The sequence below is a fragment of the Anoplopoma fimbria genome, chromosome 9 (genome assembly GCF_027596085.1).
Source record: "Anoplopoma fimbria isolate UVic2021 breed Golden Eagle Sablefish chromosome 9, Afim_UVic_2022, whole genome shotgun sequence".
NCBI lineage: Eukaryota > Metazoa > Chordata > Actinopteri > Perciformes > Anoplopomatidae > Anoplopoma > Anoplopoma fimbria.
The window spans coordinates 15502783-15518313 of NC_072457.1; the positions used below are offsets into that span (position 1 = coordinate 15502783).

At 33.5% G+C, this 15531-nt stretch overlaps 1 protein-coding gene across 1 annotated transcript; it reads right to left on the bottom strand.

Annotated features, from left to right (window-relative positions):
- Positions 1 to 419: 419 nt before the first annotated feature.
- Positions 420 to 2829, bottom strand: LOC129095407 (THAP domain-containing protein 6-like). The gene is made up of 6 exons (XM_054603832.1): positions 2691 to 2829; positions 1869 to 2061; positions 1589 to 1696; positions 1287 to 1497; positions 642 to 795; positions 420 to 531 (listed from the first exon to the last, which is right to left on the bottom strand). Exons 1-6 carry the CDS (start codon positions 2768 to 2770, stop codon positions 420 to 422), a joined length of 858 nt encoding a protein of 285 aa, XP_054459807.1. The 5' UTR covers positions 2771 to 2829.
- Between the last annotated feature and the right edge of the window lie 12702 nt (positions 2830 to 15531).

Here is a 15531-nt window from a genome sequence, read left to right on the forward strand (position 1 = left end):
GAGTCACCTACATTAACTCCTAAAGCTTAGCTTGATCACCACGAGTGTCATTGAGACATACTGATGTTGTTGTGATTATTTTGTTGGACTGTTAAAAAACTTTGAAACTCCGCTGGACAGTGAGACGGGAGACACGCGCCACTAGGTGGGCGGTGACAACAATCGCCTGAATAGGTGTTTATTTTACCTGCGCGTAGTCTTGCAGGCAGGTCGCTATAGAATGGTGTTTACTTTACAGTGTGTATTTCAGCGCCGACACACACACACGCTGTAATAAAGTCATGTATTGTTATTGTGCCTTTATAAAGACCAGTTATAAGCTAATGTTCAATAGGTTTGTATTGAAAATGTTTGTATGTCAAATTGTGTTGAATTTGAATAAGATGCAGTCTGGATGATGAACTGAATGCTCCGTGTCTTTATTGCTGCTGCACACGTCCATACTTCACTGGATCTTCCTCTCTTTTTCTTCTCAACATGTCCAGCATCATGGTGTTGAGTCCAGGCTTGGAATCCACAGAGCTCATCCACCTTTATCAAATGAAAAAGTAGTTATTATTAAGTAGCAATAATATAATAAAAATGTATTTGAACCAGTAATTTCCTATCAATAAAGTGCAATTAAATGTAATGGCAAATACCTTTGCAATGTATGTGGATGTGGTAGGTGGAGGTGGAGAGACTCTCTCAGGTAAGAGTAGGCTTTGGGCCCGTGCAGGTGGAGAGTGAGGGCAAACTCCCTCTGCTCTTTAGTGTACTCGTGGCCCTGTTTGGACAGGAGGCCTAATGGAAGATCTGAAATGCAGATAGCACAGAGTAATTAGTAAGTGACTGAAAGAGTATGAATGTCATTATGAAAACACCAATAGGCTAATGTGTTTATTTCCAGGCAAGGCCATATGAATGCAAATATGTAATCTTGTCGTGGCTGTAGACAAAAGCCAACAATCATTGTCTTAATAGCTCTAGCTTAAAGATGCACAAAAGCCAGGAACCATGACTGATTGCTCTAAACAGGTGCCCATAAACACCTGCCAACAAAGGTACCTGGCTATTGTGTGTCTTGAAGCTAGAGCTATCAGACTATGATTGTTGGCTTTTGTCTGTGCCAGATGCTATTCAAACTATGAATGGGGGCATATTACAGACGTTGTCAGGTATTTGGAGTTTAAGTTTGATATATGAAATTCAGACAAGCCAAGCATTTGAACACATTATTGCAGTTGTATTTCTTTGGTTACAGCCCTAAGATATACATGACATTCAAAGTTTAATTTCAATGTTACCTGAGTATAAGTCAAGCCTCTCTTGCAGCTCTTCATTTATGAGGTTCTTCCCCCTGAGGTCCTCCAGAAGACAACGCACTGTTTTCTTCGCACTCTGCTCTCGGGCCTTTGAGTTCCTCATCTCTTTCTCAAGACTCTCCACCCTAGCCAGGGCTTCATTGAGTCTAGTCTTGAGAAGAGTGGGAGATGGAGGCAATGCATAAGTGTGTTCCTAGTAAAAAAGGACAAAACAGTAGTGAGTAATGTTTATGATGCCATGATGCTCACTGCTGTTTTGGGGCATAGCTAGTGTAAATACTCACAAGGTAGTTAGGTGAAGGTTCAGTGACTTGTAATGATTGTAAAGAACAGTCAATTACAAGGCTCGCTTCAGCCTTCCTTGAGGCTTGTGTAGTCCTGGCTGCCACTTTCTAAAACAGAAGAACAAAATACTTGAACAGGTGTATCTCATTCTCAATCATTCCAAATGAACACACACACACACACACACACACACACACACACACACACACACACACACACACACACACACACACACACACACAATAAAACCATTTTCAGCAAGCTTAGTGATGCACTTACTCTTTTGAGATGTGTTGGGAAACTGAACACAGATGGTTTAGTTCCATCCCTGAGCCTGACATTTTGGCCTGTCCGGTCAAAATCCTCCGGCTGAAAGTGCTGGCTACAGAGCATTGACCTCTCATTGGCAGAAAAGTCTTCCCTTTTCACAGCCACTTCCCACTGTCTCCTCAACTGCTTCTCTTTGGGAAACCTTAAAATTGCGAGAAAGGTTAGCTAGCCAGTCAGTCAGATTCATAATACAGATGTATCTTTAAAAAAAAAAAACATTTAAATAGAAATAACGTTTAAAACGTCAATTTCGGCCGGCGACTGACTGCAGGTGCATCTCACAGGTGCATGTAGAGTATCGTGACATTTTTTCCGTAGTTTCATTCATTACGTGACACCTTCATATATTGTAGAACCATTACATATACAGTGGCATGTTTTGAGCCTTTTTTTGTTTTAATCTAGTCTCTTTTTTAAATACATCACAGAGAGAAATTAAGGCCAGTCGCTCAGCCGAAACGCAGCTTTCCGTCGCGACCATAAATGCTATATAATTACATTATACATACATTGTAATTACTCACAAGCAAGTAGTGGTAGATTATATATATATATACTGTATATCCTATATTTCTTGACAATATTATCTCCTGTTGACGAACGATAGAATAAGGCTTTGCTCACCATGTCCGTTTCACGTTAGACTAGCTATAGTCTGATTCTGGTGGCAACTTAGCTGTCTCAACAGCTCTTAGCTCTCAACATAACACATGATCTACGTGACATGACTGAATTTTACAATTACAAATAGAAACAATTGTTTAGTCTTACTTGTGAAAGGTAATTCCTTGCGATCTTGTTTGAATCGTCCTGACGGTGGTGCACCCCCAAGCGGCGCATGAAGTAGGCATCTTCACTCCGAAGACGAAATAACTCCCGTACCAAGATGGCGCCGACGATTTATGCCGCCCAAGGCCGAAGGGGGCGTCTACCTATATGATGTCTATGGGAGCTACGTCTGGTCGGCCCGCACCGACTACGGGGGTGGGCTGGCTAACTGCAGGAGCCAACGACTGAGCTTCAATGGTGCGGAACTGGGCCTCTGACTCACTGAGCCTCGCCTCCAACCTAGCAAACAAACTACATTTGTTACATGTACCCGTATCAGTAAAGGAGGCAGAGGCATGGCTGAACATGAGACACACTGAGTAGGAGGGAGAAGGAGAGAGAGAAGGAGAGAGGAGCGCCATCGCTAGCTGCTAAGCTAAATGAGGCTAGCTAGCGTTAGCAGAACTGAACAACGTGTAAACTGTTGGTTTAAGCGAGAAGTCGCAGAATTAAGATGTGATATGAGTGTCCAAGTGTTTTAAATGTAAAACAGGTAATTAGCCGCTATAATAAAGAATGTTGTACGATGAATCATTTCATTAATGTGAGATATATTTGTTATATTCACTGTGTAATAAGGCCTCACATCATGCTGAAGGTTAACATCCTCTGCAGCGTAACAAAATAACAAATTATCAAAATATCAAAGTAACAAACTATCAAAGTAGTAAAGTAAGTAAAAAAGTAAAGTAACAAATTATAAATGTATCAAAGTAACAAATATCAAAGTAACAAAGTATCAAAGCAACAAGTATCAAAGAAACAAAGTATCAAAGTAACAATGTATCAAAGTCACAAAGTATCAAAGTAACAAAATATCAAAGTAACAAAGTGACAAATAAAATGTGATCAAAGTCAAATCAAAGTATCAAAGTAACAAAATATCAAAGTAACAAAGTCACAAAAACAAATCAAAGTCAAAAGTAACAAAGTATCAAAGTAACAAAGTAACAAAATAACAAAGTATCAAAGTAACAAATGATCAAAGTAACAAAGTATAAAGGTAACAAAGTAACAAAGTATCAAAGTAACAAAGCAACAAAGTATCAAAGTAACAAAGTATCAAAGTAACAAAGTAAAGTATCAAAGTAACAATGTATCAAAGTCACAAAGTAACACAGTAACAAAGTATCAAAGTATCAAAGTAACAAAGTATCAAAGTAGTAAAGTATCAAAGTAACAAAGTAACAAATTATAAAAGTATCAAAGTAACAAAGTATCAAATATCAAAGTAACAAAGTATCAAAGCAACAAGTATCAAAGTAACAAAGTATCAAAGTAACAATGTATCAAAGTCACAAAGTATCAAAGTAACAAAATATCAAAGCAACAAAGTAATAAAATGTGACAAAGTATCAAATTAACAAATTAACAAAGTATCAAAGTAACAAATGATCAAAGTAACAAAGTATAAAGGTAACAAAGTATCAAAGTAACAAAGTATCAGAGTAACAAAGTAACAAAGTATCAAAGTAACAAAGTAACAAAGTATCAAAGTAACAAAGTATCAAAGTAACAATATATCAAAGTAACAAAGTATCAGAGTAACAAAGTATCAGAGTAACAAAGTCACAAAGCAACAAAGTCACAAAGTCTCAAAGTAAAGTATCAAAGTAACAAAGTATCAAAGTAACAAAGTAACAAAGTAACAAAGTATCAAAGCAACAAAGTAATAAAATGTATCAAATTAACAAAGTAGCAAAGTAACAAAGTATCAAAGTAACAAAGTAAAGCAACAAAGTCACAAAGTATCAAAGTAACAAAGTATCAAAATAACAAAGTATCAAAGTAACAAAGTATCAAAGTAACAAAGTAACAAAGTTACAAAGTATCAAAGTAACAAAGTATCAAAATAACAAAGTATAAAAGTAAAGTATCAAAGTAACAAAGTATCAAAGTAACAAAGAAACAAAGTATCAAAGTAACAAAGTATCAAAGTAACAAAGTAACAAAGACACAAAGTATCAAAGTATCAAAGTAACAAAGTATCAAAGTAACAAAAAGTATCAAAGTAACAAAGCAACAAAGTATCAAAGTAACAAAGTATCAAAGTATCAAAGTAACAAAGTAACAAAGACACAAAGTATCAAAGTAACAAAGTATCAAAGCAACAAAGTAATAAAATGTATCAAAGTAACAAAGCAACAAAGTAACAAAGTAACAAAATCAAAGTATCAAAGTAACAAAGTAACAAAGTATCAAAGTAACAAAGTATCAAAGTAACAAAGTAACAAAGTATCAAAGTAACAAAGTATCAAAGTAACAAAGTAATCAAAGTAACAAAGTAACAAAGTAACAAAGTAATAAAAGTATCAAAGTAACAAAGTATCAAAGTAACAAAGTATCAAAGTATCAAAAAGTATCAAAGTAACAAAGTATCAAAGTAACAAAGTATCAAAGTATCAAAGTAACAAAGTATCAAAGTAACAAAGTACAAAGTATCAAAGTAACAAAGTATCAAAGTAACAAAGTATCAAAGTAAAGTATCAAAGTAACAATGTATGAAAGTCACAAAGTATCAAAGTAACAAAGTATCAAAGTATCAAAGTATCAAAGTAACAAAGTAGCAAAGTAACAAAGTAAAGTATCAAAGTAACAAAGCATCAAAGTAACAAAGCAACAAAACAAAGTATCAAAGTAACATCAAGTAACAAAGTATCAAAGTAACAAAGTATCAAAGTAACAAAGTATCAAAGTAACAAAGTATCAAATATCAAAGTATCAAAGTATCAAAGTATCAAAGTAACAAATTAACAAAGTATCAAAGTGACAAAGTAACAAAGCAACAAAGTATCAAAGTATCAAAGTAACAAAGTATCAAAGTAACAAAGTAACAAAGTATCAAAGTATCAAAGTAACAAAGTAAGTATCAAAGTAACAAAGTATCAAAGTAACAAAGTATCAAAGTAACAAAGTATCAAAGTAACAAAGTATCAAAATAACAAAGTATAAAAGTATCAAAGTAACAAAGTATCAAAGTAACAAAGTATCAAAGCAACAAAGTAATAAAATGTATCAAAGTATCAAAGTAACAAAGTACCAAAGTAACAAAGTATCAAAGTAACAAAGTAACAACGTATCAAAGTATCAGAGTAACAAAGTAACAAAGTAACAACGTATCAGAGTAACAAAGTATCAAAGTAACAAAGTAGCAAAGTAACAAAGTAAAGTATCAAAGTAACAAAGCAACAAAGTAACAAAGTATCAAAGTAACAAAGTATCAAACTGTCAAGGTAACAAAGTATCAAAGTAACAAAGTAACAAAGTATCAAAGTAACAAAGTATCAAAGTAACAAAGTATCAAAGTAACAAAGTAACAAAGTATCAAAGTATCAAAGTAACAAAGTATCAAAGCAACAAAGTATCAAAATAACAAAGTAACAAAGTATCAGAGTATCAAAGTAACAAAGTATCAAAGTACAAAGTATCAAAGTGACAAAGTAACAAAGTATCAAAGTATCAAAGTAACAAAGTATCAAAGTAACAAAGCAACAAAGTATCAAAGTAACAAAGTATCAAAGTAACAAAGTAAAGTATCAAAGTATCACAAAAAGTATCAAAGTAACAAAATCAAAGTAATCAAAGTATCAAAGTAACAAAGTAGCAAAGTAACAAAGTAAAGTATCAAAGTAACAAAGCAACAAAGTAATAAAATGTAACAAAGTAACAAAGTATCAAAGTAACAAAGTATCAAAGTAACAAATGATCAAAGTAACAAAGTATAAAGGTAACAAAGTATCAAAGTAACAAAGTATCAAAGTATCAAAGTAACAAAGTATCAAAGTAACAAAGTATCAAAGTAACAAAGTAACAAAGTATCAAAGTAACAAAGTATCAAAGTAAAGTATCAAAGTAACAATGTATGAAAGTCACAAAGTAACACAGTAACAAAGTATCAAAGTATCAAAGTATCAAAGTAAAGTATCAAAGTAACAAAGTATCAAAGTAACAAAGTATCAAAGTAACAAAGTATCAAAGTAACAAAGTAACAAAGTAACAAAGTATATCAAAGTAACAAAGTATCGAAGTATCAAAGTAACAAAGTATCAAAGCAACAAAGTATCAAAGTAACAAAGTATCAAAGTAACAAAGTATCAAATATCAAAGTATCAAAGTATCAAAGTAACAAAGTAACAAAGTATCAAAGTATCAAAGTAACAAAGTATCAAAGTAACAAAGTAACAAAGTATCAAAGTAACAAAGTATCAAAGTAACAAAGTAACAAAGTATCAAAATAACAAAGTAACAAAGTATCAGAGTATCAAAGTAACAAAGTATCAAAGTAACAAAGTACCAAAGTTACAAAGTATCAAAGTAACAAAGTATCAAAGTAACAAAGTATCAAAATAACAAAGTATAAAAGTATCAAAGTAACAAAGTATCAAAGTAACAAAACAAAAGCAACAAAGTAATAAAAGTATCAAAGTATCAAAGTATCAAAGTAATCAAAGTAACAAAGTAACAAAGTATCAAAGTAACAAAGTAACAAAACAAAGTATCAAAGTAACAAAGTATCAGAGTAACAAAGTAACAAAGTAACAACGTATCAGAGTAACAAAGTATCAAAGTAACAAAGTAGCAAAGTAACAAAGTAAAGTATCAAAGTAACAAAGCAACAAAGTATCAAAGTAACAAAACAAAGTAACTGTATCAAAGTAACAAAGTATCAAAGTATCAAAGTAACAAAGTAACAAAGTAACAAAGTATCAAAATAACAAAGTCAAAGTCAAAGTAACAAAGTATCAAAGTATCAAAGTAACAAAGTATAACAAAGTAACAAAGTAACAAAGTATCAAAGTAACAAAGTATCAAAGTAACAAAGTATCAAAGTAACAAAGTATCAAAGTATCAAAGTAACAAAACAAAGTAACAAAGTAAAGTATCAAAGTAACAAAGCAACAAAGTAACAAAGTATCAAAGTAACAAAGTATCAAACTGTCAAGGTAACAAAGTATCAAAGTAACAAAGTAACAAAGTATCAAATAACAAAAGTAACAAATATCAAAGTAACAAAGTAACAAAGTATCAAAGTAACAAAGTAACAAAGTATCAAAGTATCAAAGTAACAAAGTATCAAAGTAACAAAGTATCAAAGTCAAAGTAACAAAGTAACAAAGTAACAAAGTATCAAAGTATCACAAAGTATCAAAGTAACAAAGTAACAAAGTCAAAGTATCAAAGTAACAAAGTAATCAAAGTAACAAAGTAACAAAGTAACAAAGTAACAAAGTAACAACGTATCAAATTATCAGAGTAACAAAGTATCAAAGTAACAAAGTAGCAAAGTAACAAAGTAAAGTATCAAAGTAACAAAGCAACAAAGTAACAAAGTAACAAAGTATCAAAGTAACAAAGTATCAAAGTAACAAAGCATCAAAGCAACAAAGTATCAAAGTAACAAAGTACCAAAGTACCAAAGTAACAAAGTATCAAAGTAACAACGTATCAAAGTATCAGAGTAACAAAGTAACAAAGTAACAACGTATCAAAGTATCAGAGTAACAAAGTATCAAAGTAACAAAGTAGCAAAGTAACAAAGTAAAGTATCAAAGTAACAAAGTAACAAAGTAACAAAGTATCAAAGTATCAAAGTAACAAAGTATCAAAGTAACAAAGTAACAAAATAACAAAGTATCAAAAAGTAACAAAGTAACAAAGTATAAAGTATCAAAGTAACAAAGTAACAAAGTATCAAAGTAACAAAGCAACAAAGTATCAAAGTAAAGTATCAAAGTAACAATGTATCAAAGTCACAAAGTAACACAGTAACAAAGTATCAAAGTATCAAAGTAACAAACTATCAAAGTAGTAAAGTATCAAAGTAAAAAAGTAAAGTAACAAATTATAAATGTATCAAAGTAACAAAGTATCAAATATCAAAGTAACAAAGTATCAAAGCAACAAAGTATCAAAGTAACAAAGTATCAAAGTAACAATGTATCAAAGTCACAAAGTATCAAAGTAACAAAATATCAAAGCAACAAAGTAATAAAATGTGACAAAGTATCAAATTAACAAATTAACAAAGTATCAAAGTAACAAATGATCAAAGTAACAAAGTATAAAGGTAACAAAGTATCAAAGTAACAAAGTATCAGAGTAACAAAGTAACAAAGTATCAAAGTAACAAAGTAACAAAGTATCAAAGTAACAAAGTATCAAAGTAACAATATATCAAAGTAACAAAGTATCAGAGTAACAAAGTATCAGAGTAACAAAGTCACAAAGCAACAAAGTCACAAAGTCTCAAAGTAAAGTATCAAAGTAACAATGTATCAAAGTCACAAAGTAACAAAGTAACAAAGTATCAAAGCAACAAAGTAATAAAATGTATCAAATTAACAAAGTAGCAAAGTAACAAAGTATCAAAGTAACAAAGTAAAGCAACAAAGTCACAAAGTATCAAAGTAACAAAAGTAACAAAGTATCAAAGTAACAAAGTATCAAAGTATCAAAGTAACAAAGTAACAAAGTATCAAAGTAACAAAGTATCAAAGTAACAAAGTAACAAAGACACAAAGTATCAAAGTATCAAAGTAACAAAGTATCAAAGTAACAAAGAAACAAAGTATCAAAGTAACAAAGTATCAAAGTAACAAAGTAACAAAGACACAAAGTATCAAAGTATCAAAGTAACAAAGTATCAAAGCAACAAAGTAATAAAATGTATCAAAGTAACAAAGTAACAAAGCAACAAAGTATCAAAGTAACAAAGTATCAAAGTAACAAAGTAACAAAGTAACAAAGTAACAAAGTATCAAAGTAACAAAGTATCAAAGCAACAAAGTAATAAAATGTATCAAAGTAACAAAGCAACAAAGTATCAAAGTAACGAAGTATCAGAGTAACAAAGTATCAAAGCAACAAAGTATCAAAATAACAAAGTATCAAAGTAACAAAGTATCAAATATCAAAGTAACAAAGTATCAAAGTAACAAATTAACAAAGTATCAAAGTGACAAAGTATCAAAGCAACAAAGTATCAAAGTAACAAGTATCAAAATATCAAAGTAACAAAGTATCAAAGTAACAAAGTATCAAAGTAACAATGTATCAAAGTCACAAAGTATCAAAGTAACAAAATATCAAAGTATCAAAGTATCAAAGTAACAAAGCAACAAAGTAATAAAATGTGACAAAGTAACAAAGTATCAAAGTAACAAAGTATCAAAGTAACAAATGATCAAAGTAACAAAGTATCAAAGTAACAAAGTATCAAAGTATCAGAGTAACAAAGTATCAAAGTAACAAAGTATCAAAGTAACAAAGTAACAAAGTATCAAAGTAACAAAGTATCAAAGTAAAGTATCAAAGTAACAATGTATGAAAGTCACAAAGTAACACAGTAACAAAGTATCAAAGTATCAAAGTATCAAAGTAACAAAGTAGCAAAGTAACAAAGTAACAAAGTAGCAAAGTAACAAAGTAAAGTATCAAAGTAACAAAGCATCAAAGTAACAAAGCAACAAAGTCACAAAGTATCAAAGTAACGAAGTATCAGAGTAACAAAGTATCAAAGCAACAAAGTATCAAAGTAACAAAGTATCAAAGTAACAAAGTATCAAATATCAAAGTATCAAAGTATCAAAGTAACAAATTAACAAAGTATCAAAGTGACAAAGTAAAAAAGCAACAAAGTCACAAAGTATCAAAGTAACAAAGTATCAAAGTAACAAAGTAACAAAGTAACAAAGTAACAAAGTATCAGAGTATCAAAGTAACAAAGTATCAAAGTAACAAAGTACCAAAGTTACAAAGTATCAAAGTAACAAAGTATCAAAGTAACAAAGTATCAAAATAACAAAGTATAAAAGTATCAATCAAAGTATCAAAGTAACAAAGTATCAAAGCAACAAAGTAATAAAATGTATCAAAGTATCAAAGTAACAAAGTACCAAAGTAACAAAGTATCAAAGTAACAAAGTAACAACGTATCAAAGTATCAGAGTAACAAAGTAACAAAGTAACAACGTATCAGAGTAACAAAGTATCAAAGTAACAAAGTAGCAAAGTAACAAAGTAACAAAGTAACAAAGTATCAAAGTAACAAAGCAACAAAGTATCAAAGTATCAAAGTAACAAAGTATCAAACTGTCAAGGTAACAAAGTATCAAAGTAACAAAGTAACAAAGTATCAAAGTAACAAAGTAACAAAGTAACAAAGTATCAAAATAACAAAGTATCAAAGTAACAAAGTACAAAGTAACAAAGTCAAAGTATCAAAGTAACAAAGTATCAAAGTAACAAAGTATCAAAGTAACAAAGTATCAAAGTAACAAAGTATCAAAGTAACAAAGTATCAAAGCAACAAAGTAATAAAATGTATCAAAGTATCAAAGTATCAAAGTAACAACGTATCAAAGTATCAGAGTAACAAAGTAACAAAGTATCAAAGTAACAAAGTAACAAAGTAATCAAAGTAACAAAGTAACAAAACAAAGTATCAAACTGTCAAAGTATCAAAGTAACAAAGTATCAAAGTAACAAAGTAACAAAGTAACAAAGTAACAAAGTATCAAAGTAACAAATGATCAAAGTAACAAAGTATACAAAGTAACAAAACAAAGTAACAAAGTATCAAAGTAACAAAGTAACAAAGTATCAAAGTAAAAAAGTATCAAAGTAACAAAGTAACAAAGTAACAAAGTATCAAAGTAACAAAGTATCAAAGTAACAAAGTATCAAAGTAACAAAGTATCAAAGTAACAAAGTATCAAAGTAACAAAGTAACAAAGTAACAAAGTATCAAAGTATCAATCAAAGTATCAAAATCAAAGTAACAAAGTAAATCAAAGTAACAAAGTACAAAGTAACAAAGTATCAAAGTAACAAAGTAACAAAAGTAACAAAGTATCAAAGTATCAAAGTAACAAAGTATCAAAGTAACAAAACAAAGTAACAAAGTAACAAAGTCAAAGTAACAAAGTATCAAAGTAACAAAGTACAAAGTATCAAACAAAGTAACAAAGTATCAAAGTAACAAAGTATCAAAGTAACAAAGTATCAAAGTAACAAAGTATCAAAGTAACAAAGTATATCAAAGTCACAAAGTAACAAAGTAACAAACAAAGTATCATCAAAGTAACAAAGTATCAAAGTAACAAAGCAACAAAGTATCAAAGTATCAAAGTAACAAAGTAACAAAGTAACAAAGTATCAAAGTAACAAAAATCAAAGTAACAAAGTATCAAAGTAACAAAGTAACAAAGTAACAAAGTATCAAAGTAACAAAATCAAAGTAACAAAGTCAAATAACAAAGTATCAAAGTATCAAAGTAACAAAGTAACAAAGTATCAAAGTAACAAAGTATCAAATCAAAGTCAAATACAAAGTAACAAAGTAACAAAGTATCAAAGTAACAAAGTATCAAAGTAACAAAGTATCAACAAATAACAAAGTATCAAAGTAACAAATTATCAAAGTAACAAAGTAACAAAGTATCAAAGTAACAAAGTATCAAAGTATCAAAGTATCAAAGTAACAAAACAAAGTAACAAAGTATCAAAGTATCAAAGTAATCAAAGTAACAAAGTATCAAAGTAACAAAGTATCAAAGTAACAAAGTAACAAAGTAACAAAGTATCAAAGTCAAATTAACAAAGTATCAAAGTATCAAAGTATCAAAGTAACAAAGTAACAAAGTAACAAAGTAACAAAGTATCAAAGTAACAAAGTAACAAAGTATCAAAGTAACAAAGTAACAAAAGTATCAAAGTATCAAAGTAACAAAGTAACAAAGTAACAAAAGTAACAAAGTAGTATCAAAGTATCAAAGTAACAAAGTATCAAACAAAGTAACAAAGTAACAAAGTATCAAAGTAACAAAGTATCAAAGTAACAAAGTAACAAAGTATCAAAGTATCAAAGTAACAAAGTAGCAAAGTATCACAAAGTATCAAAGTAACAAAGTCAAAACAAAGTAGCAAAGTATCAAAGTATCAAAGTAACAAAGTAACAAAGTAAAGTATCAAAGTAACAAAGCATCAACTGGTTTATGTCCCTGTTCTTTGGTTTTTCTACTGGTTTTCATCACCTGTCTAATGTGCATGATCAGGTGAGTCTCTTTAACAGTTTCACTGAGTCGTGTTTGAGTGATCGGTGGTTGTGTCGAGGAGCTTGTCGGGAGGAATGGCGTCCTCCGAGACGCCTCCTCCGTCTATCCGGCAGGGAGTGCGGATAGTCCCGCCGGAGAGCAGCGTCTCTGTGGAGGAGGTGCTGCTGGCTGTCGGGGAGCAGGTAGGACACGATAAACTCTGCTTTGCATCCAGAATGAACAGAGCGGTGGTGGTGTTCCTGAAGGATGTGTCTGGTGTGTATCAGCTGGTAGAGAGCGGAGTGGTCATCAGGGACGCGTTGGTGCAGGTGTCCCCGCTGTCAGCTCCCTCCACACGGATCACCGTCTCAGGTGTTCCTCCGTTCATCCCCAACGAGGCGTTACAGAACGAGCTGCGTAGGTTTGGCAAATTTGCCAGTGGTTTAAAAACGGTGAGTCTGGGATGTAAAGATCCCAAACTGAAGCACGTTCAGTCTCTGAGGCGGCAGGTGTTCATGTTTCTGGACTCCCCGTCACAGACACTGGAGGTGTCCTTCAGAGTGAAGCACGGTGACGGCTCCTACATGCTGTATGCCAGCGCAGGACAGCTCAGGTGTTTTGAGTGTGGAGATGTTGGACACAAACGGGTTGCATGTCCGCATAAGAAGCAGGCCAGCTCTGCTGACGCTGCCGCGGGCGCCGCGCCTCTTGCCGCTCCTCTTGCCGCTTGCTCCTCTTGCCGCTCCGGCGGCTAGCGGACCTGTGGGGGACGCGGGCGCGGTGGCTGGTGTAAATGTAACTGGTGTAACTGGCTCACAGTCTGAGGTTAGGGACACGGATGAGGAGGAGGAAGATGAGCAGAGCCAAGCTGAGGAACAGCAGGCTTCTGTTGCTGCAGAGAACAGCGAATCTCAGTCTGCAGACACTGAAGCACAACCCCAGCCAGCAGAAAACGTGGAAGAAGCAGCTTCCACAAGTCTCACTGTGAGCACCAATGAGAAACAGGGTGTTTCTAACAGCCAGGTGTCATGTGGAGAAAACATGGTTTATGACTCTGAGTCAGACACAATATCTATCAGCGGAACTCCCAACAGAAATTCAATTCAATTCAATTCAGTTTATTTTGTAGGCCTATAGCCCAGAATCACAAATTACAAATTTGCCTCAGAGGGCTTTACAATCTGTGCACATAGAAATAAAGATCTATACTCCCTAGAAGACATTAATTACTTTCTTGATGAGACATTCAAAAAGTCTGTCAAAGTGAGCGACTATTTCAGCGACACAACCAAGTTCATAAGGTCTGTTGATGTACTTAAAAGAATGGTAGGTTTCGATCTCTTGGATGAGAGGAAACGTTTCCGCCTCAAAAAACATATAACGGGTCTTAGAAAAACACAAAAAGGAAAAACTGTTAGAACGACTAAAAAGTAAAATGATCATGTATATCACGGTGTTTTGTTTTCTGAACTGCTCTCTGCTTGCTACAATTTGTCTGTTTCTCCTCTCTGACTTCTCCATGCAAAGCCTCAAAATCGGTTCTCTAAACATCAACGGTGGGAGAGATAGGAACAAAAGAGCTCTGATATCGGAAGTCTCTACCCAAAAACAGGTTGATGTGTTGTTTCTGCAGGAGACACACACGCTGCCATCAGACGATGTAGATTGGGGTTTATGGTGGAATGGGTCGTGTGTCCTCAGCCATGGCACTAACATTAGTGCAGGGGTAGCTGTGCTGTTCAGACCAACTGCTAAAGCAACCATCTTGTCCTCTGCTGAGGTGGTGAAGGGTCGGCTGCTTATTGTCAGGGCAGAAATAGAGAGCTCTATCTTCTGCTTTGTGAATATATATGCCCCAAACCAGGGAACAGGCAGAGTGGCTTTTTTTCACCACGCTAGACAATGAGCTTAGGAATTACCAGCAAGATCAGCTAGTTCTTGGTGGTGATTTTAACTGCACTTTAGATTTTACCGTAGACAGGACCAGTCAGGAACCCCATCCGCAATCATCACAGAGCCTCAACAGGGTCATCACACACCTGGACCTGTTAGACGCATGGAGAATAAAACACCCACAATCCAGACAGTACACATGGGTGAGGGTCAGCAACAACAGGGTTAATGCAGCCAGACTAGACAGGATCTACATTTCACACAGTCTCAGCTCCAGATTACTCCACAGCAGTATAACTCCAGTTGGCTTCACTGACCACCACCTCATCACTGTTGATCTGATCATTACACCAGGTCAAAGGGTCAAATCCTACTGGCTTTTCAACAACAAGCTGCTGCAAGACAGTGTTTTCTGCCAGAGTTTTGAGAACTTTTGGCAGCAGTGGAAAAACAGGAAAACTGACTTTAGTTCTCTGAAGCTGTGGTGGGAGGTTGGAAAAGCACAAGTTCGTGTTTTTGCCAACAGTACACCTCCCACTCCACTTCCAAGATTAAGGCAGCAGTTCAAAAGCTTGAGGCCAACATCAGGGACATAGAGGAGGGACTACGCAGGGACTCAGATCCTGCTGCTGGTCAACTGCTGCAGGAGAAGAGGTTGGAGCTGAGCTCCTTCCTGCAGGAGAGGGTGAAGGGAGCACTTGTCAGGGCTTGCTTCCTCCAGCTGAAGGACATGGACGCCCCGAGCTCGTTCTTTTTCAACCTGGAGAGATCGGTGGCACAGAGGAAGCAGATGACCTGCCTAAGGCTTCCTGGAGGCAGGGTGACCACCAGTCCGGGCGAGATGAGGAACCGTGTGT

Coding starts and splice junctions, on each gene's coding strand:
- LOC129095407 (XM_054603832.1), bottom strand. CDS start 2,770: ATGCCTACTTCATGCGCCGCTTGGGGGTGCACCACCGTCAGGACGATT. Junction 1,498..1,588: donor AACCTTCACCTAACTACCTT/GTGAGTATTTAC, acceptor CTTTTTTACTAG/GAACACACTTATGCATTGCC. Junction 532..641: donor CATCCACATACATTGCAAAG/GTATTTGCCATT, acceptor CATTTGATAAAG/GTGGATGAGCTCTGTGGATT.